At 40.3% G+C, this 22,792-nt stretch overlaps 1 protein-coding gene across 1 annotated transcript in view; it reads right to left on the bottom strand.

The window, feature by feature from the left end:
- Nucleotides 1-497: 497 nt before the first annotated feature.
- Nucleotides 498-22,792, bottom strand: part of LOC307032858 (collagen alpha-1(XXV) chain-like) — a gene marked incomplete at its 3' end in the record, with an annotated part of 73,437 nt that continues 51,142 nt past the window's right edge. Inside the window, exons 3-4 of the mRNA XM_079671138.1 lie at nucleotides 802-846; nucleotides 498-613 (exon numbers count right to left, since the gene is read on the bottom strand). Coding sequence (XP_079527264.1) covers nucleotides 498-613; nucleotides 802-846 — 161 coding nt within the window. The remainder of the gene's footprint in view (nucleotides 614-801; nucleotides 847-22,792) is intronic.

Genomic DNA, 22,792 nt, shown 5'->3' with positions numbered 1-22,792 from the left:
TTTTGATTTTGGTCTATACACAGTATGTAACCTTAAGCTTGTTCTGACAGCCCCTTTAATAGAACATCTTCTAAATATGGGCTGCATACAGTATAGTGCAATTGTCAATGGATTAAGGGTTTTTTATACTTTCACAGTGTTTATATAGTAGCACATAGACCTGCTTATAATATAAAAATACATGTAATCTTACTTTTCTACAATATGGGACCTTTACAAAGAAGCAGCTCACTTTGGTGGCAAATCAAAGTTTCTTAGCCCCTTAGAAACATGTTTGTTTTTCAGTTTCTTAGGTTGTGGAACCAAAGTGCTCCATTATTACTCCACCTCACGTAACATGAAGAACTTGCTTTGCCCTGTCCCTCTAATTTCTTTCTACAGAGGTAGTTCTAAAGTGTTGGCTCTGATGCACTGCTGCTACACTATAGAGCCAATTATCAATTTCACCATGAGGTAGACTGAGATTAGATACAGCTCTTTGCCAAAAAAACATGTTCTCACTTGTCCTTCTCAAAGATACTCAAGGACTTCGATTCCTGAACCCCACCGCTTCTCCCAGCTTTACTGTGGAAATTTAGTGTATCTAGTGAAGCTGAAACAATCCGGGTGAACACTGAAAACCACCAGGCCACAAATTACACACCCATAACCTATTTTGGCCTCCAGAGATATACAGTGTACTTTTACATGATTGTAACTGCAGTATGATTTGCTGATGTCCTCCTGAATTATTCCTTCAATGTTTCTGGATTGAGACTTGGACACACACACACACACTGAAACACACACAAATGTGCATACCATTTTCTCCGTTGCGGCCTCTTCTTCCTCGCTTTCCCGGAGGTCCTGCAACAAGAAAAAGAAGAATATAATAAATTTTAGTCAGTCATTTAATTATCTGTTTGTATAAGTTTCATAAGTTTCCTCGAGTATTCTCACAGACGGATGAGGAAAAGCCACTGAAAAATTTGTTTGGACAACAAACACCTGGAAATCTCAGGGTTCATTAAGTATTTAGGCTTTACATAAGCCGAGCTGTTAAAAGAAAGCACACAGAAGTACGTTTCATTCTGTCATTCCTGTTTCTTTTTCATTTTTTCAGGGTTTCCTTTCACCTCGGACGCCCTGCTTTTTTAATTTGTTTATCTAGACAGTGTTTTCCTATTTGCCATTTTCCTGTCAACACTATCAATGTGGTAAAGCTCAGCTGGGTGAGTAAAACAATTACACGCTTTGTCAGCTTTTACATGTTGACGACTTGCCTGCAACGCATTGTAAGCAGGTAGCTCTCAGTTTGGAAATTGGGAGCATCGCGCTCAAAACGACCTCTCCCTCTCAGCAATGCATTCAGTCTTTCCCTGAGGTTTGCAGCTGGAAACAATTTTTCAGGCATTGGCATTTTGTTTGCTCTCCGCCCAAAGAAAAAAGCGTGTCCATTCACAATTTAGTCCAAAAGGGTAAAGCCATGACTTTTCGACTGGCTGGAAATTAAAAGGGTGGCTCTTGTGATTACACAGAAGTACATTTCGGGAGGACTTGCCAACTTGCAACGGAATGGATAATATGTAGGAAGGAACATTTCTCTTTCAAATGAACATAAAAGGAGCTGTCAGGATCAAAACGACTCAAGTTAATATAACGAGAGAACATTCTCCCCTGTGTGGTTCTGCATCACAGGAAATATCCAGATCCCATTTCAGGCAGCAACAATACTGTAAAGACTTATTATGCAAATCGCTTTGAAGACTCTTTTGACACCGGTAGCGCCAAAGAAAAGTATATTGTCGTCATGTTCGAGATAATTACAGGACTGCAAAAAAAGTGTGTGATGAGAATGCAAATAATTGCCTAGGATGTGACTTTTATACTGTGCTAAAAAAAGTAGTCAAACTCAATTTCGTGGGCCACATTCGCATAAAGGTTGCACTCAAAAGGCCGGTTATAACTATATAAATATATAATATATATATATATATATAAAATAATGTATTATATTACATTATTGCCTCTGAATTGGATTAATATCTGATAGGATAATAACTTAGTAATTAACTACGTCTGAAAGCAGAAGTCCAGAGCAAATAATTGCAAGTCTCTTCAGTGCACATGTCACAAAACGAGATGCATTGTGGGACATGTAGTTTATGGGCAACATGCTTCTGTAAAGTGGCATGTAACCGTATAATAAACGTATTATATTCTTTGCAAGCTCTTGCGGGGCCACATAAAATCAAGTCACAGGCCGAATTTGGCCCCCGGGCCTTGAGTTTGACACCCCTGCTGCTGTAAGGGAATGGAATAAAAGAAAATTGTAAAAGAAAAAGAGCACTGCATTTTAATACGTTTTTGGCTGCATTAGAACACTACAGATGCCTTACTCGGGTGCAAAAAGCAGGATGGTGTTGCACAACTCTTTGTATGATGCTTAGCCCTCAACTTGATCTCACTATTTGGCTCCAACTCTGCTCCTATTGGACGGTTTCCAGGATAATGTCAGGCGCTGCCAGCGAGGGTCCGGGCTCAGTTTGAAGTATGTAACCACAGGTGGAGCTTAACTCTCACTTTACTTGATTTAACATCCATAAGTTTGTTTTTTAGTTTTTTTTTTAAGAAACATAAGAGGTCTCCTGCACTTGGCAGTCACTTAATCATAGCTTGCTTTGAAATGACACTTTTAGAGGAAGATTCTGTGTGACGTTACTCCTGATTTTGGTGGTGTGTTTTTGACAGCTGCTGAGCAAACACTCCCCATATGGGAGTTTGCGGTCCACACACAAATATCTACCATTATTCTCAGATATCATCGTGATTCACAATATTCATCATAATATTTATATTCTGATTATAGACTGTAAGGATAGATTCCCATATAAACAAACTGAAAGCAGTCCAACAAAAATGTGTCAGTCTATAAGACAAGTGAGAATAACTTATAGTCTATCAGGGCTGATCAAAAGAAGCTTTCGGATGTTTTTCAACCAATGGAGAGGACCCTGATCTTAAATCAAATGAAACTCATAGGCTGTGAAGTACTGAGAGAACTTCAGCTGCCCGTCAACACAAAACATCTCTCTTACTCAAATACATTTGATTTGGCATGCTATTTTTTCTCACAGCATCCCAAGTACGGTCATGGAAACAGTGGTTTCAGAAAGAAATGTGGCAGGAATTTCCATGATGAGGGTCAGCAAGTATGAACAATCCTTTTCAACCTTTTCAACAGCTTTCTGGTCTGCGAGTGAAATAAATCAAAGTGAACTTGATTCAGACGTTTGGTCGGACAAAGTTCTAGGTCAGACAAATCAAAATGGCCCCTGTGGTGATGTGTTTTGAATTTGTGTTATTTCGAGCATCCGGATTGTGTAATCTCCACAACTAGTTATACTGACTTTGGATTTGCTGACTTTTCTACCACTACCACCAAAATATGATGTATTATCATATTGCCCATCACCAGTGGAGGTCATACATAAGAGATATGAAATGTGATTGAAAATGGTCCTACTACTCTAATACTATGACCCATCAAACATCGTTATAGCATCCATTCTATGATGGTAAGAGATTGTGATGTGAATGGCACCAGGTTAGCTGTCAGAGCAGCATGAAACCATCAGCACATTGCTTTCCATCTCAAAATGTATCCATATTCAGAAACAGTAAAACAGCATGATATTTTTTACATCCCGCAGAATGTTTTCTAACCTCGAACACTGATAAAAATAGTAATTTTAATGTTGCCTGACAGGAAAGAATCCCATGGTATTGGCAGCATTGTGAAACACGCTGTTTTCAAGCCATGACTGTATTTGTTTTTGGGAAGCTAGTTTTGCAACATTATTTTTAAGTTACGCATTGCTGGACATGATAAACTTTCTGTTTATACTTCCATTTGAGATACAATTGCATTTGACCACTATCCATCAGCCATTGATTTGCCCTGAACAGCTAACAGAGGTGCACATCTGCTCCATTTCTCTTTTTCCTCCAAATGAATCAGTTTCAAGTGAACCAGCCTCAGATTGACTCATTTACAATACAAGCATTGTTTCAGAGCTAGATATACATAATCAGACCACTCTCTCGCAGCGTAATAAAGCTTTTCCTCAGAAGGAAGCAATGCCAAAAACAGCAAACTGGGTACCAGCTCCAAACTAACATAAATCAGGTTTCAGGAGAATTGGCTTTAGACTCCTCAGAAAACCCCAATGCCACTTTAGGAAGCGTGAATACATTCAGATGTTTTCTGCAAGTGAGATAAATGTTGCATTATCCCATTTGAAGATATCAGATGACACGTGTAACTTGAAAAAATTGTTTTGTTTCTCAGCTCTCCGAGTTCTTGTAATCTTTCAGCAGAGTGTAATTTTTGTTGTTGAGTGATGATTCAAATATGTTAATGGTGTTTATTAAGGGACACAGTGTTGCAGTGTGCGTCTTACTTATACAAAAACACATTTTGAACCCAAGAGGCTAAACCTTCTACGGACCATGCAAGAAAAAACCTTTTAGTTTAGATCATCATAGTGCCAAACGTTAAAAAAAAAAGAATCATGTTTGAATAATCAAAAATATCCACGGTTATTTTTAAAACTACTTTGCCTCTCTGTCATGCTGAAATGTAAATAACCAGCCTATTTCAAGGGTGTCAAAAGCATCATACGCTTACCATACTGAGTCATACAGATACAATGCCCATTGTGAATGTTTGTCAGAAATGTCATATTGGTCCACACTTCCAATAGCAGTTTCAGGTGTAAACACAACTGTTGAAGTCTTTGGATGATGTAGTAATGCTTACAAAGTTCTGCAGCTATTTTGGAAAAGGCCTAATTGAGCAATTTCTTCTATTCTCAATTGTTTATATAAAATAACTTGCTTTCTTATTATCCAGTTGTTGTGATTGCTTCCATGTAGAAGTAATATCAGCTCCACAGTTGAAAAAAAGGTCTCTCTTCAATTTGATCTCTGTCTGTCTCCAGTATATCAAATTTATAGGATACAGTATTCTTGGCCATCTCAAACTTGGAGCCTTGGTTGACTGAAACTTGCATTTATAAATCTGATGATCAATTTCCTTACAAGCATCCCAAGGATTTAGGACGATTTAGTCAAAACTGACTTTAATATAGTCCATTTGATCCCACAACATGGATGGATGAGTTTATTAAACCTGGAAACACTTTGGTATCCAGGTCGGCGGAACTAAAGCTGCACAAAAGCTGGCTCCCTTCCGAGCAATCATTTATTACTTTACAAGTACACTTTTGTGGAGACGTCTGGCACAGAGCACAACAATTTAGATCCAAGATCCCCATTACCCTGCATGACAATGAATAAATCAATACATAAAATGCCAATTCATGGAACAGTGGGTCCACTGTCCAAGGGGAAAAATGGAAATTGGACCACCATTTTACAATTTGCCTCATCCGTAAATGTCACCGCTCTCGTCATCTTTGAGCGCATTTGTATTGTTGTCAAAATGTGAATTGCAAAATCTAGCAGCGAACACAGGGAGCCGCTCCAGCACAATGACTTTGGAATATGTGCGCTTATTCAACTGGATTATGGAGGGAAAATATTCTTCTCATAAAATGTCATGCCTGCTATATTACTCCCCTCAAGATTTAACAATCGATTTCACAATCGTCTCTCTGGTTATACCGTGACAGATTACGTCTCGCAATATACTGACATTTACTTCAACCGTTAATGTATTACTTATAGTTGTCTGTCTGAAATATAAACCGGTTACTTAGCTTTCAACCATTCATCCTCTGTGTATGCTTGCTAACTTTCAACATGTTAGTTCAGGTGTTACAACTGACTTTAAATCATACAGTGTTATCTTTTTAAACGAATCAAAGAAGCTCTTTTATGCTTTTTGGGGGTTTTCCCTTTCCTGCAGTGTGTTATAGGTTTTAGTGCATGTAAATGGTCTGCAAAGGCTAAAATCCCAACTTTCCCTGCATAAGGAATGATTATTCCATTTAAAAAAAGTTGTGTGCTCCTGATTAAGTGCATTTACTTCGATTATGTATGCTTTATAGAATTACTCCATCTAATTCTGAGGTCTTTGAGGTTACACAAACTGCTACTGTGTGTCTCCCGCACAAACACCCAATTCAAGACTTTAGGAAGTCAAGAGATAACAGCTCAACGAGATGAAGATCTGGACTGTGTCTCCACACGATTTAAAATCCTCTTGAGTCATGCGTATTGTTGAGTGAAAAAGGAAAGTCCCCTTGAACTTGTGACCCACCGAGAGGAAGTACTCGGACTGACCTTCACTACTTTAACTAATCCCTTACTTCCTCAAACCCTTTGTCTTTAAGAGACAAAAAACAGATCTTCTCTAATATCAAGTCTGGGCTGGCACTTACATTTCCACATCGCTCTCTGAATGTTGGTAACATAACCAGTGGACAGCTGCTCTAGTTCACCTGGCCTTTTTGATGTGCTTATTTAACATAAGAAAATAACAAATGATGTTCAATGGTTGTCTATTCTTTAAGAAAAGGTCAACTGAAAGGTCCTACAAAAGCACCAGCACACACTTTCTACAGGAGGACTTTTTTTCTTAATGCAAACATGAGATTTATGGATGTTTGAGATGCACTTAAAGACAGCAACACATTGTGTCAATGGAAGTTCAACTGGTGGAAATTGGAGGTAACTTTCCACATTTCAGGAATCTGATACAGGGAGCAGACTACAGCATGGTTAGGAAGTAATGTCGAGCAATTTCAAAGAGGAACCCTATTATAAACTCTGCCAGTGGTTCTCTGAGTGCTTTTAATAGGAGCCATGCTGTGCAGGTTATTTTTCTTGCAAGCAAAAAAAAAAAAATAGATTATAAGACATAATGGTCTGTTAACCTGTAAAGAATAAGCTACTTGCATAGTGTTAGATTAAGACGTCTGCTTTGACTCTATAGAGGTTTTGGCAACACTTATAAACTCATAATCCTGGAAAATAATTCACTTTAATTTTCCCAAAACACAAATTTGATTCCCAACCTGACCTAGAGAAACAACGGTCTACAGGAAAAGGGTAATTCAAATTATTCCCTGATACCGTGACATATATCTTCATTATCTTTATTTCAAGCTGCACTTTCAAATGTAACCATTTCCTGAATAAATAGGATGATTATAGCCATTTCCTAAATAATTCTTCCCAACTATATTTATTCTGTTGCCCAGTAAAGACAGTTTTTATACTCTTTTAGTGCTCTCGATTTTTTCACCACTAAATATCTTGTACAGTATTTGCTGATTTTCCATTGTGTGAATAATATGAATCTCCCCAAAAAAAATCTTTTTATTTAGCTGTAATAAAAACATAAGTAGATTGACATGTGTTTACGTTGGCACTCAGGAAAGTATGATTAGTAAGCTGGGAATTTACAGTTTGATTTATACAACAGCTGTAAAGAAAGACATCTCGCTGATTAGGGGCTAAATGAAATATAACAAACAGTCACGACGAGAGGTAATGAACAGTGACGCCTGCTCCACACACTCTAATGAAACTCCCTTCTGCAGTTTACAATTACAACACGTCATGAGAAGACAGCGTTATTATATAATGAAGCGCTGCTATCATTATGATAACGTTGAAACTAATTCACAGTACCATCAGGACACGTGTTAATGTCAGAAACTAATGACATGAGGCAGCATTTATTACGATGTAGAGAACGGCAACTGATTTAAAAAGAAAATTAATGATGCTTACTTTCTGCAAGCGCCTCTATGTGTGTACAGTGGTCAGAGGTTGCTTTAAATTAATTCATTCCGCCCATCTCTGATTAATATGTCCATTTGGTGCGTGTGTGTGTGTGTGTGTGTGTGTGTGTGTGTGTGTGCAGGGGTGCCACAAGGGGGTGAAAAGTTAGGACGATTCTAAGAGCCCGTGACAGGGTCCCAAACAATTTTAGAACATTAAGAAAAAAATGTTTAAGTAACCAATGTGATATCTTTTCATGGGGCCCAAAATCCCTGGCGATGCCCCTGTGTGTGTGTGTGTGTGTGTGTGTGTGTGTGTGTGTGTGTGTGTGTGTGTGTGTGTGTGTGTGTGTGTGTGTGTGTGTGTGTGTGTGTGTGTGTGTGTGTGTGTGTGTGTGTGTGTGTGTGTGTGTGTGTGTGTGTGTGTGTGTGTGTGTGTGTGTGTGTGTGTGTGTGTGGGTCGGGTCCTGCTCTGCGTTTGTCCAGATGCCAGTTATCAGTTCATTAAACAGCGAGTCGATCCATTACGATGCGAGGAATTTGTCCGTCGCTACAGGCTCCATTAACACAGTATTAAAAAGTAAAAAAATAGTTGCTCAGTGTTGCACTAATTGCAGAAAATTCAAGTGTGTTTGCATTTAAGAGCCTCTGCATTGATTGAGTTACAGTCCTGCAGTTGTTTAAACTTAGACACAAACCAACACACAGGACTGTAAAATCATCAGTTTTCTGTAGCTTTTTGTCAAACACACACTTGTAGGAGACAAATGGCATGGATACGACTATGGCTGGCAGGCAGGCATGGATCATCTGCGCTTTTGCTCCGGTTCAGTGTCAAGGCTGGACCGCTGCTGAGGAGGAAGCAGGGCCTTTGAGAGAGCCTTTTCATCACCTTCAGAGATCAATGTGTTTTCCTCTGGCAGCAGACACAGTGCTGGGATACTTGAGACCCACCCCGTGAGCTACACACTGCAATTATCCTCCCGCAGTACTGACTGCGGTCGTGATGGAGGCAGAACATACTCCTTGACGAGGGGAGGTCAGTAATAAGCCAATCGATCGGCCAAGTCCCATCGCTTTCTGCTGCAAGTCAAATTGGCACCGGCAGCCATTCTGACGGCTCTATCAGAGAGCCTTGTCGCAGACTGAGGACATAACCTACACTCGCATGCAAGTGAGTGTTACTTTTGGGTTACTTTTTAATATTTAATAATTTCAGTACAATCCAACAATATCATGTCTTAAAGGTCCCCTATTATACTGTTTTTCATCAATATATTATAGGTCTCAGATATATACAAAACATGTCTCTGAAGTATTTGGCTCGAAATACCAAACAGATCATTGCAGCATCCCATAATCCCCTCTGTTTCAGCCCTGTTTCAAAAGTGCTGATTCTCTGTCTGTTACTTTAGATGAAAATAAGGAGCCACTCCCCACGGCCCTCTGCGAGATAATTGGTTAAAATAACCCACAATGTTGCTCTAGGAGGAGATTCAGGTGATAAGGTGGTTACCTTGGTTGCTGATTGGCTAATGGTTACACAAGCCAAAAAAATCGTTATGACATCATAAAGTGGCCAAAATCTGATCAGCCCATTTTTATATAAATGGATCAGGACAAAAAGTGAGCAAATATTTTTTCCTGAAACTTTCAGAATCTCTGTACACAGAGGGGACACATGTTTATGTATTAAAGACATGAAAAAGGATTTTGCATAATAGGTGACCTTTAAAATTAAAGCGGGAAACACCAAAGTGAGCCCAGCTTGGCTTGGCCAGCTATAACCAACAGTCAAGTCACATTGCATTGAACCATCGACCTCCACCAGTCAAAGATGGACGCATGCTATTATCTGAACAGAAACATCCACAACTGATAGATGAAGGTCTCATTGCAGGTGTGATTTGTGGAATCTGACTGAACCCTGAGGAAGAGCCAGGAAGAGGAGCTAATTAATCCACTCAGCAAATACACACGGAGGAGAAAGCAACCTCAGCCATAACCTAGCGGAAATTGATTAACTGCAGTCAGTGACTGATTTAAGCTTCTGACCTGAGTACTGGTAGTCAATCAATATCTTTGATTAGACCTTGAATAACTGAGATGCAGATGGCAGCAAATTAAACTAGTGTGTTGAATTGTGTACTTCATTTGATCGTTTATGCTGGAAGAATCCTTTTAAAATGTGACCCAATGGCACATGAAGACACATGGCGATATGACTCCAGCCAGAATGATTTAGAAGCCGACCATGGGTGTGTGTTTGGCGAATATTGTACCGAGCATACTGATGGTGACATGAATAGTATTACATAGACCCGTGTACGTGCACTGCGGTGATGCATAACTGAAATAGTTGCAGAAGCATTTTTGGTCACTGGAAGAAATTGTCAAGCGAGATGCCAAAAGTCAAATGGGACATAGAGTGCATGGTTAGCATCAAATGAGCCCTCTCTTGTTCAAGTTCAAGTGAAATTCTTGATCAGTGTTTAAGACTTCTGTGGATATTGGATGTCACATTGAAATCATGTGTAACCCAATACCTGCTGCTAACGAATGACATGACTGCTGGCTGACCTTATCACCAGCAGGGATGTGTGAGCCATAGCGCAGTGTGCTACGGGTTTGTGGTGCATGTGCAGATGGATTTAGCCACGCAGGGCAATATAACATGGACCGCAGGGCCCCAGACTACTCAAGGACAGTCGTTGCAGTTCCTCAACCAAGATGAAGTCACTGGAGGAAAGCCGACTGCACTCAAGTCGAAAATGTTATTACACTCCTGAAATATTCCAATAAGCTGGTACTCTGCCCGAATAAACATCATCCAACACTCTTGCTGCACCTAAAGTAACACCGTCTTAAAATGCTATATATCTGGTACTTTTTAGGGATTAGGCAGAACACATACCATTTTCATATAATATAATTTGCACTTTCTTTATACATTTCCTTTTAATTGGTGTCACATAATGTTTACAAATTCATGTTTTCCATTCTTAAAATATTAAATAAACTCATATTTATAAATGATTTACTTGACTATGGGAAAAAGAAAAGGCTTGATTCTAAAATCCAAGACGACATGGAGTTGATGTTAAACTCCTGGAAAAGTGATAAATATGTTTTTATTGAACTTTAGAAAACCACTGTTTTTAAATGGCTACTAAATTATGACTATTTTATGTTATTTGATGCTACATTTTCAGTGGTTTTAAAGTTTTGCTTTTAACGCACAAACAATATTCTTGGAGGCACAAATCCCAAAATCAGATATCTCAAAACCTCGACAAATGGAACAAAACAACTGTCTGCACGGTAAGACACCACAAAAAGCTTTTAGAAGACATTTGATCTAAACTAAAACTATATACTGACATTGTTTTGAGTTTGCCAAACTGCAATTTCACCGAGGTTTCCTTCCCCTTTGATCTGGCATCTGTGGCTGTGGGTGCAGTATTGTTTTTTCTCATACACTTAGCTATATTTCATCCCCACAGCTCTAAAGGGCTTCACTTTCACTATCTTTTAACCTATCAGCCAGCATTGGTGGTCTGAGGCTGGTGTTTACTGGAGCACTGCATGACCTATGCTGGATTATTCCTGCAACAGTTTGAGCATGCAAGCGTGACGGGGAGAGGCTCTTATGTCATAGATACCCTATCTTGTCAACAGCAGAGGAAAATATATGATCGAGAGGCTGCTATGGTGGGGGGGCAGAATAGAAGAGGGATGAAGGGTTTAAGAGCAAATTGGAAAGCAGAGAGTCTGGAGCGGAGAGTTTTTGAGTCTGCTGCGTGAAGTTGTTGAATTCACTGTTCATATAAAACTCAGTCTGGGCAGATGTCACGGTTGTTTCACTCCAGCAATGGACATGAAATTACAGCAAGGGGATCTTTTTATCATTTCAGTGAAAGAGCAAGCGGGACTGATGCAATTTAAGTCTGAAAATAGAATTTCATCAAAATTAAAATACTCCACTGAACTCTCAAAACTGCCCGCACTAAAGACGAGTTCCAATGTAGCCCTCTGCTGGGAACAGGCGGAAGAAAATACAGTCCAATTGTTCGATTCAGCACGACGGAGAACCGCAGAACAATGGAGCAGTATGTCACATCGGATGTGGTATTATCTGCGAGTGTAAAGTCCAGCCTGAGAAGGCCTCATCTCCGCAGACCAGCGGGTGCTGACAGGCTGAGATGCGAGGTGGATGCTCCAGTAGGACAGGTAGGTGTACAGTTACCACACGCAGCATCTGGATATCAGTACAACTGATCGTCTGCCTCTCTAGAACCTATATAACATGCACACTTTGTGAAAGCGCTGGCAGGATAAAAAGGGAAAACGCCTATATGTCTGCACGCATGTCTAAAACAGACATTACGTTTGCCGTAATATCGCAAATCCCTGATAAAGTGACTTAAATACCGAATTTCATGGCTTCCTTAAAAGCAGTGCAGATGAGCTCTGTGTCTCCAAGTCCTTCATGAGTGGAAACGCAAATAAAGTGTTGCTATCCAGCTGTCAGCGGAGAGTCTGCCAGCTCAACGTTTATTTTCCCAAACCCAGGAAACCCCTCTTCAAAGCTGTCATGGGAAGGGCATCCATCCTCCAGTTTCCAAAAGACATCCCCAAGATGACGAAATCAAAATGAAACACTCTTATTAGAAAATATTACAGACCACAGAGAATGGTAATTTTTGCCACTATGGCTAGTAAGAAAATATAGATCCACAAGAAGAAAAAACATGCAGCTACAGTGCAAATTAATTACATTACATTACGTGTCACTTGTTAGACGCTTTTATCCAAAGCGACGTACATACTCAATACTTGGGCAATCCCCACAGGAGCAATTTGGGGTGAAGTGTCTTGCCCAGGGACACAACGACATGCTGACTGCAGTGGGGTTTGAACCTGCTCTACCCACTGCGCCACACGCCTCTAATTGCTAGGGAAAGCCACAATTTCCTGTAAATCAACAAAGCCTCTGTTTTTCTAGACTCTGTCAGTGTTTCCTTTTAAAAAACACAAACCAATGCACCTTTCCTAGCTTTAGTGAGCCATTAATTCCCCTTAATGAGGGCAATCTTTTCACAAAGCAATCGCAGTTCCAAGCAGGACCTCCGGAGCTGAGTCATAGCCGACAACAACAGGCTTTATATACATCTTGTTCATTTTTACTGCAGTACGTGGTGTAAAAGCAATTCTGCTGCATTCAGTCAGGGGACCTTTATAAAACAGGTATAAACGATAATTCACTATTTTTACCTTGTTGCTGATTTAAATGCAGTCAATTGTTCCACGGAAATGGTACAATCCTGACACATTACCACATTAAGTGCAGAACTGGAAATATAAGGTAAAAGCTATCCTGTCTCTGTCCAACGTTTTATTTTTAATCGTCTCTCAGCATCCCATTGTATTTTACTTTTACAATTATAAATATGTCACTTTACAGGAGCTTAAGACACTCTAAATGCTGTTTCACTGTGACTTTAACAGACAGACATAAAAGCGTGTCAATCTTAGATGTGTATCTTTACTAGAAAAGGAATACGTGTGAGTTAAACAATCCGCATAGACCCCGAATAGCGTTCCGCTGCTGTCATGCACATCAAACACATGGCACACACCACCATGCAAATATAACCAAAACATTGAGAAAGCCTAACGTAATATGGACAAAAGCATGAGTGTAATTGTATTAACCAAAATGTTTGGGACTTAATAAGATAATAAGATTGTTAGATTAAATAAAAATGATGACATTGAGTTTGTGTAAGAAAAATGCAAATCAAATCATACACTCGGATGGAGATCAGCAGAGAAATGCCAGGCACGGAAACACAAAGCCGCATGAGGAAGAACCGGAGGAGATTGAACACAATCTCTTCCCAAGAAAAGGACAACAAAGAGAGTCATGAAAGCGTTCGGGCCAAGCACCTCCGCATCATGTTTCCTCTCCGAGTGTCAGTCAAACTGACCAAGTCAAAGGTTAAAGAAGTGGGGGGGGGGGCCTCATCCTCCAGGGACAGTTTATAATCCTGACCTGTAGTTTCAGGTGGTTGGAGGGCCACAGTAAAGCTGGGGAGGAGGCCCAGCTCTTCATCAGGACACATTGTTTTTATTACCGTTTGATCTTGAAGGGTTTAACAAAGAAGCTGCAAATACCAGCGTGCTAACAACCGGCTTTGTCCTCAAAACCAGTCATTAGCTGCTTTGAAATAAACAGCCTTGCAGTTATACTAAGACGTACATATAGTATTCATACAAGCAGTTCTTATAAATATTTAAAATAAGTTTTCCTCTGACATTACAGGAGTTTTAGAGAAAACGGATCGAATGCAGGTTTATAAGCTGAAGGCTGTCAATTTAAATCCCCAGACTGTCCGTGAAAATACAGAATGTGTGGAGAAAGTAAATGAGAAACTCTCTCCTCTCCCTTAACTTTCTTATTTCAAAGTTCCCTTGAGCTAAACACTTAACCCTGACTGAGCCCCTCAGAAGACGGATAAAGGACGATGGTTTTAGTGGACACCTGGGTAGGACATATTCATGACTCTTGTGTCATTAAAGCCCGTTTCGCATATGCACTGCAACCTTGAAATAATCTATTCATTACCTGGAGAACGCAACTAATGGACATCAAACAGATTTGTTTCTGTTTCTATTTGTGTATTCATTTGTTTTAGGTTCATTTTACCACCATTGCAAAGAACCAGGCTAGCTGTCTCCAATAGTTATGCTAAGCTAACTAGTTGCAGGCTGTAGCCTTTCATTTACAAAATAAATATGAGAGCTGCCATCCTTCTCATTTTGTCTTTTGGCAAGAAAGCAAAGTCTTTCCCCAAGAACTATTTCTTTATGGTAATTATAATTGCATGAATTAGGAACATGCTAACTGCCAACGTAACACTAATAGATACATAGTTAAAGGTGACATTTCCAAACTCCAAAAACATTTCCAGTAAAACGGGATGTTTGGACGGGTCATAATACGAGCGGGGGGGGGGGGGGGGGGGGGGGGGGGGGCAAGGTGAACCACGGCAAACATGGAAAGTGAGTCAGAAGTCTTGGAGGAGAGCCTGCATAGTAAATCAGAGGAATACTTGTACCCTTCTGAAGTGGACAGAACCATTAGTGTGCAGGATGAAGGAGAGGAGTCACTTTGTGTTATGCAGAGGGTAGACATCAAGACAGCAGCCAACTTGAGAAAATACAGGCTCACATCATTTGATCTTTGCTGTTATGGTTCGGTTTTACCCTAAAAAAAAAAACTGCGGCATTTTAATGAGTTAGTGGGTTTGTGTGTGTATTGTCCACCTTATCTGGCAAAGAGTCCAGCTGGCAGCCGAACAGAACAATCGACCAGAGCAGAATCAAAGTGGTTATGAGAGATTTGCAGACGTTTTAAATCAAACCGGACAATCGTCTCCTCTTACATCTCCCGTAATGAGAGAGATTATAGCAGATCAAGCCTCTGAATCTATCCCGTTCCAACATAAATCATAAGAAGACATGGAAGATTCAATTAGTCCTGCTCGCTTAACCTTGGCAGCAAGGAAATTGCACCAAACCAAATACCCTGAGCTCAGAATGAGAGGTATTTACAAAAGAGATTTGAGGAGGCGGGCTGTACCAGTAAATAGAAAAAAAAAAACTAATAACCACGGCCAAAAAGAAAGGAGGGGAAATTGTTATTAGATAAACAGTGAACAAAAGCAGCAGTGCAGCGGAGGATCCTTTGCATCAATGGCTTATGAGCAGAACCTGGATGCTACTTTCAGGCCACCCATTTGTTCCAGTCCCAGCCAAAGTAGAAATCCTTCAGCATACAGTACAATGTGGCTATTGAGCTCCTGGAGCAGTGATACAAATCTATTCTTATTACAGCTTGTGTGTGTCCACAAGGATCCAAGAAGGCATTCTGTTATGGATTACCTTCATCATGGCATAACGAGCCGCTGCACAAACAGAATAAGAAGAAACAAGAGTTGTTTTTCGACTTAAGGCGCTCCTACGCTGCATTTGTTATGCTTTGGTTTGTTATTTTGCTTCATCTGAATGAGTCTTTCAAGTCTACAGAGCATTGAACATGTATGTTGCTGTCACCTTTCACCAAGCCTTCGTTTAATCAAACTACAAAGCTTTCGGTCGCTTCATTAGAAGACAGAACTGGGCCACAGATGATTGAGGAAACTTTTGGACTTGAAATAGAAACTTTCTGGGTGGAGATCAGATTCGTTTTTCTGACCAAAAGAAGTGACAAGTACCGTAACTGGCATCTCTTTGAGTTCCAAACACTAATGAAAATAGGATTAGACAGTAGCATATGCATGTTTCTTTATTTACAGTCGGGAACCACTGGAACATCAATTCGACCACACACGTGACACGCACACACTTTCCACTCGCAGAAAGTAAAAGGCCCTTTGCTCTGAGCGTTGTAATAAAGAGGGACATCCTCAGAGATGCTGTGATAACCGAGGACTCTTTAAGACTCTTTGAAGCGGAGGAAATACATTTAGACTACGGTTTGTGTTGACGGCTTTAATCTTGTTCTATCTTAAAACATGCCCATTTAAAAAAGATTAGTATTGTTTGACTGAGATTGAATTGCCCAGCCTTTAAGAAGACACAGAAGGAAAAGCCAAACTAAGTCCTAATATTGGACCCTCTTACGGGAAAGGAGCTTTCTTTCTGCCAACAGGGCACTGATTGTAGGTCTGCTGAAGTCAATTACTCGTTCGAGTGGCAGCATACTGTTCGCATTACAATCGCCATGTTATGCTGTTTATTGCTGCGTATGTTCCATGAGAACATGTCACTGCCTTGCACTTGTGGGCAGCAGATGAAAGGCGAAGCAATGTGTTACTGTACTCCTAAAGAGAGGTTCAATTATTCCAAGCCTGCATGTGAAGATGTTCTGGTCCAAATTCAGCATCAAGCCATCCCTGACAATCCTCTCTGAAATCCATCAGCCTCTGAGATGCTGCATCTATCTGCCTTCCAACAGTTCTCACAACACTGCTCATGCAAAGCAACTGTGTGTGCTTGAGCAGTGTTGTCATGTGACGCTTGGTTAACTGCCTGTGATGTTTTACATATAACACCTACCCTGGCAGCGTGCACTTTCCAAAAGCTCCACTTTATCAATCATTACTGGAGGAGTGCATGAACAGAGGCCCTCGGCAGTAATTTTGGTGGATCACTTCGTGCGTGCTAAGGCAGTTGTGATCTACGTAAACACTGAACACTTACAGATGGGTATTATTAAAAACAGGTGATGAAGATTCGAAGAAGAAGTGGGTTTATGGCAATCAGAATGCTGTACTGTAATTCAAAGATAACACACTGTAACGCATACGTTTGGCACGTTTTAGTTGAAACTGTTTTTGCATTTGGCTTGCAAAACTCCTTGATGCCAATAAGATTAAATTGGTGGTTTACAAAACCTAAAATCTTTTAGTTATGATGTTTAAGATTTTAATGAAATAAAAAAAAAAGTATTTATGGTTCACATCTGCTATAGCCATTATGTGTATTTACAGTCTGTAATTACTATGTTTTCGTGGCAGTCAACCATTCCCATGATGGATTAAAATTGATAGAAAAAATATTCTGGGAGACTATAAGCTCTGTTTTGCAATTCTGTCTGAGTAATTTGATGCGACCATAGTTTGATTAGCAAGTTATTTATAACCTGAAGCTAACACAGACACCCTAATAACCTCAGCTTGGTAATTGGGGGGTGCAACAATTCACCAAATCAAAGTGCTTCTACTGGATTAAAGCCTGAAGTACAGCTGCCTCGATTCAGACAGCTTGAATTGCAACAAGGTCGAGAAGGAACCACAGCTGAAGGGATGCAGAGTATTGGAAAATTATAATATGGCAGCCATTTCTTCTGTTTCTTTTTGTGCCAAATCATGGCATTTACTGCATGTTGACAACAAGTTCCTTTTAGGTGAATAAATTATTTTCTGGCACTCATCCTAACAAATGCTCACAAACGTCTCTGTGCTTCAGTCTAATTGTCCTGATCAATTAATATATAGAACAGAAAATCAATCAGAAATGGCAAGAGTCCTCTAGTTTAGAAACTTCCAGTGACATATCCAGATTGCAGCAGAGTATCTCTCATTCCTCTTTTCACCTGCAGACAGCATTAGCAAACATGAGAGGTATCCTGCTTCTGCTGTGGCCAGAACTCATTATTATAGCCATTGCATTTAACATAGCAACAAGGAACTATTAATACAACCAGAGGAGCAAAAGGGAAGGAGACCTCTGCCTAGGCAAAAATGCAATATTCAAAAAAGTGAAGATTATTTGTGTATTTGTAACCCTGCAAAAATGATTGTGTTATGTCTTGAACCCTTGAAACACCTTCCACAAATATTTGAAAAAATAAGTTTTTCGTAACCCAGCAAACAAAACAAGAAGAGGCCATAGTGTAGGTTGTAGTCATTTGAATCAGACTCTCTGGATGTTATATTTTGTGTTACACCACATTGCGTTAAATATGTCATCATGCATCAGGCATATGCCGCGCACTTTACTGACCCCATGGGGAAAGTATATGAATTCTCCCTACTGCTGATGCACCAAATGCCTCGTTCTGCTCCATAACTGGAAGTGTCTATTCCCTGCAGCTCCAGCCTCTATATTCAAAGGTTTTTCACCGTTTCCAATAAAGCTTGGGAAACTTTGTTCAGACTTGGCCTTAGCCCAAAAAGTAAAAGTTCTGTAATGCATGTACACAGTGGAAGGGACAAGGCCTCCCCCTTGCCGCCTCCATACCCCAGTTACAGATGGTGAGACCCCGCTTGTCAGGCTCCCCGATGCCAAAGCGCTGCCAGGGAGGCCCCTTTGATAATGAGCCTCACACACACAATTTACAGCCACACTACAATACTCCTGCAACAATCTTTTCCACATAACTTTTGATTGAATGTGCCTTTATTGGCAGAACCAGGCTTGGACCGGGCTAATAACTGGGCCTTGGCGGGCTTTGACAACGTTTTACCTCATTTCACTGTGACCGTGACACAATGCATATTTCATACATCTTGACACAGCGACATTATTTTAACAACGTGTCTGACATCACTGTTCTATGGTTGATGCCATTTCATTTGTCATGCTTTTCAGTGTTTATAATTTGAATTCATATTTTAGTGTTGAAAGTGAGATTTTTTTTTCATGCAGGGAAATGTGTCCAATCAAAGGCAATACAATCAACTTAAAGTACTTTCATTACCACAAGGGTAGAAGGCTAAGTTAATCAAACTAGCTTCTGGATGTGGCATTATATTCCTCAAATCTATATGAGAGTGATCTTCTCATCTAACTGTTGTACAAAAGTATTTCCCAAAAGGTAAAATTATGGATTTAAAACGAATGGAATAAGTGCTAGACAAATCCAACACATGCCTTTTTAAAAAGTGCTATGGTGTCTGTCAAAGGGGCCTAAATGTACCCCAAACTTCTTCATGTTTGTCTACAGCTCCCTTAGCAGCGGTGGAATAGTACAAGCTGTCTCAAAGCACATAATAGTGCAATTGTTCCGTGTTGTCGTACGATCAGTAAACAGCTCAGTTGTTATCCTGTCACATACAGTAACAAGACGTAGGACATGCTTGTGACGATGCCAGAAGACATTACGCATGTGAAACACCGCAGAGGGTAAAGAGTACACCCCCGACATTTAAAAGCCCCCTTCACCCCGTTGTTGTTGTGTGATTTGTGGAGTGGGTAGCTGGGGTTAGATCATGGGTCCTGCTTTTGCTTGTGCCGGTGCCAGGCGTATGATGCAAAGGAAAAAGAAGCACAGGCAGGGTGTGGGAATTCAGAGCTCCACGTGAGTCTCCAACCTAAGCAACCTGTCTTTACTCAAGGTTCACCCCCACAGACACACAGTCACTGTGCAGAGACAGGAGAGGATGTAAGTGGAATCTGTCTTTTATCACTGCGACCTCTCGGGAACACTCTTCTCGTTGTTTGAGGGCCACTTCGTCAGACAAATAATAACATTTTCAAATCCGACGGATAGAAAATAATTCCATGGGAGGCATATGACTTTCAAATATAATTCCAAAGACTGAATTAATGTCCTTTTTTCCCATCATCAAGCCCCTCTGAGGATGCATTCATGGTGCAGTCAGACAGCTGACATTTCCCACACCACAGACATTTCCTTCAACCCTCTAAATGTCCCCCTGAAAATGCTTTGTTCCTGTCTTGTCCACTAATGGTTCAGCATATGCGAAATGGATAGACTCTCCAAGCTTCTGCACTTCCCTTTAAAGGCTCCTCTAAGGGTATCTCAACTGCCGTGGGTGATGTCCTGAGTGTATTTAGGGGAAGTTAGGGAGACAGGTGCTTCCCATGGTGCAAAAAAAAGGCAGAACACCAGAGACCTGGAAGAGAGGTTAGATGCTTCAGACGAGGTCACGACTTGTTTTGACTTCACCACTCCGCTTTTCTGAATTCTTTGGCAGGTGGTGACAGCTGCATGTAAGCAGAAGGGGTTTGGACTTGGTTTCAAATCTCTTAAGAGGGTGAGGGAACACAAACTTTTAGACGGACCAGTCAAACATGTGGTGATAACCTTCATCTTTTTCTTCTTATGAAACCCATGGCTTCATCAAATTATAATATATGACAGATTTCTTTCAGCCTTTTTATTTTCTTCTAAAATGCTAATTGTGCTCCTGTCTGTCTTTTAAGACCGACTTTATTCTCAAAAAGTTCCTGGACCATAGCACATTTGAATGGAATTACCTTATACAGCTACTAATGTAATTATGGCTGACCTAATAAAAGTAGCGAGGAAAAGGGTTCTATTAAAACCAAAGCCCTTCGAAATTAATTAATCCCCATTCTCTTGGCCCCGTTCAACCACCATAACCAAAGGTTTGATTACTAATTCAAATGAAATGCATGGAATATTACCATAAGCTTAGGTCATTTAATTTGCAATAGGTCATTCAGGAGCAAACTAATTATAGTATATGACTTCACTAAACTAAGCCACATTGTTGGTTTGCATCCACTATTAAGACAGATTGTGCGGTTTCCCATTGCTGCAGAGAAGTTGCATGCTGCAGACTTCAAAATCTTACTTCATCAAAGTTTGGAGATATGTCTGGAATCCAATCTCTATTGCTGGAAATGCTAAACCTGCCTTGACATTTCAATTCTCCAGGGTAATTGCTATATCTCGTCTTAGCCTTTTTCTGAGATAAGGCCTGATCTTTCCTAGCCAAGGTAATAACCAGCCACATCATCCATCCTTTCCAATGCAACAAAAGAGACAAGAAAAGTTGGATGATATTGTACAAAAGGTTATACATTAAATCTTTGACAGCAATACATTCAGAGATGAAGCAGCTATGAATGACCTCTCTGGAGCACAATACAGATTATTTCCCATTTTCCAATAAAAGGATTAAAGTGTCTTCTTCAAACAAACGGCACACTGGGGCAAAGGCATATTACCATGCTAGTTGTGTTATTATACATTTTTCATTTTGGGCGCATAGAGAACATGTACACAGTTGATCATGTTGATAATGGTTCTGTTAAACTTCCTCTGCAAATTGTTTTATATAATATAAGTGATATGTACTATAGCCGCGTTCACACCGGAGTACTTTTCCCACTTTAGTTCCGATATAGTTCCGAAATGTGGCGTTCACACCAAAAAGAGCCGGAACTCAAATTAGTTCATGAGAACCTTTTTAGCCCCTTTTCCGTCCCTGCTAGAGAGCAGAGACTCTCATGCGGCTCTCTTGTGAGAAAAGAGCTATATTTCTGATTGGCTGGGCGGATTGCAAACCACGCCCCGTAAAACTCAAAAAAAGTGTTGTGAAGCCACCATTTTATTAGCATTATTAGCATTATCCCAGCGCAGAAACGCAGAGAGACTAACTTATGTCAACACAAAATAAAACATGGGAGCGGTGGAGATGAGGAGGTGTCGGCGTTCTGGTGATTTACTCGGAAGGCGATTTACTACTGAAGCCAGTCCCCAACAACCGGGGACTTCCGGCCGGGGATTTTGGGCGGCAGTATACGCCGTGAAGTTGTTTGCGGCCTGCCAGTAAACCCAAAGCAGAAGAAGAAGAAGTGACGTCAGCGGCTTCATTTGCGTAATCCAACCCCAGGGACTTATTCCGGTGTGAACGTGATCTGTGAACTAAAGAGTTCTGATGAACTAAGTTCTCATGAACCTTTGTGGGAAAAGTACTGCGGTGTGAATGCGCCTTTTGTGTTGCCAGGAAATCATCATGAAGCCTCCAACTCAAATCACCTCCAGTTTCTAGGGATGCTTTTCAATCTTATGAACCCATGTGGATCAATCTAAACTCAGCTATGCACCTGATAAGCAGCAGGGGACAACATGTGACAAATAAAGCAGATAAGGGTGGACGTGTGCATGCTAAGATTACAAAAATCAATGTCTTGGAGAAAACACATCTTCCTTAGGATGAAATATATTTTATATATATCTGATTATGAAAGATGTGGTACAATTTCAATGTGACTTTATATCCTGCTGTGTGACAAACGTATGTTTTCCATAAAGCTACTAAGAAAATAACAATAGAAAAACCAACAATTATGTTCACATCTCCAAAGTCAATATACAACATTACCAGCAACAAGGGACCTGATTGCATCTGCACTCATAAACAACATCACCGCAATAGGAAAATATGCAAAAACCAATTCAGCCCGTAGCTAAGGACAAACACAATACTTATCCACTGAGGAAACAAACATCATGAAGATTAGGATGATAATGCCTAAGCAACTTGTAGCAGCTAGAAGACAAAGGAGGTAAAGCCAGTGGTCAAGGCAGAGTGACAGGCAGACAGAAGGAGCGGAGGATTACAGTGTTCTTGAGAAAGACAGTGAAAACTCAAATGTTCCGATGACCTTGCTTGTTATTCGCAATCTTCAAAGCAGCACAAAGCCTGGTTAGGGGAAGTAGTGGTACTTTGGTATTTCAGTGTCTTTACAAATGAGTCTCCACAGTCCAGAGA

This window comes from Notothenia rossii (genome assembly GCF_949606895.1).
Source record: "Notothenia rossii genome assembly, chromosome: 3".
Classification (NCBI taxonomy): Eukaryota; Metazoa; Chordata; class Actinopteri; order Perciformes; family Nototheniidae; genus Notothenia; species Notothenia rossii.
This window is presented reverse-complemented; position numbering and strand designations above follow the sequence as displayed.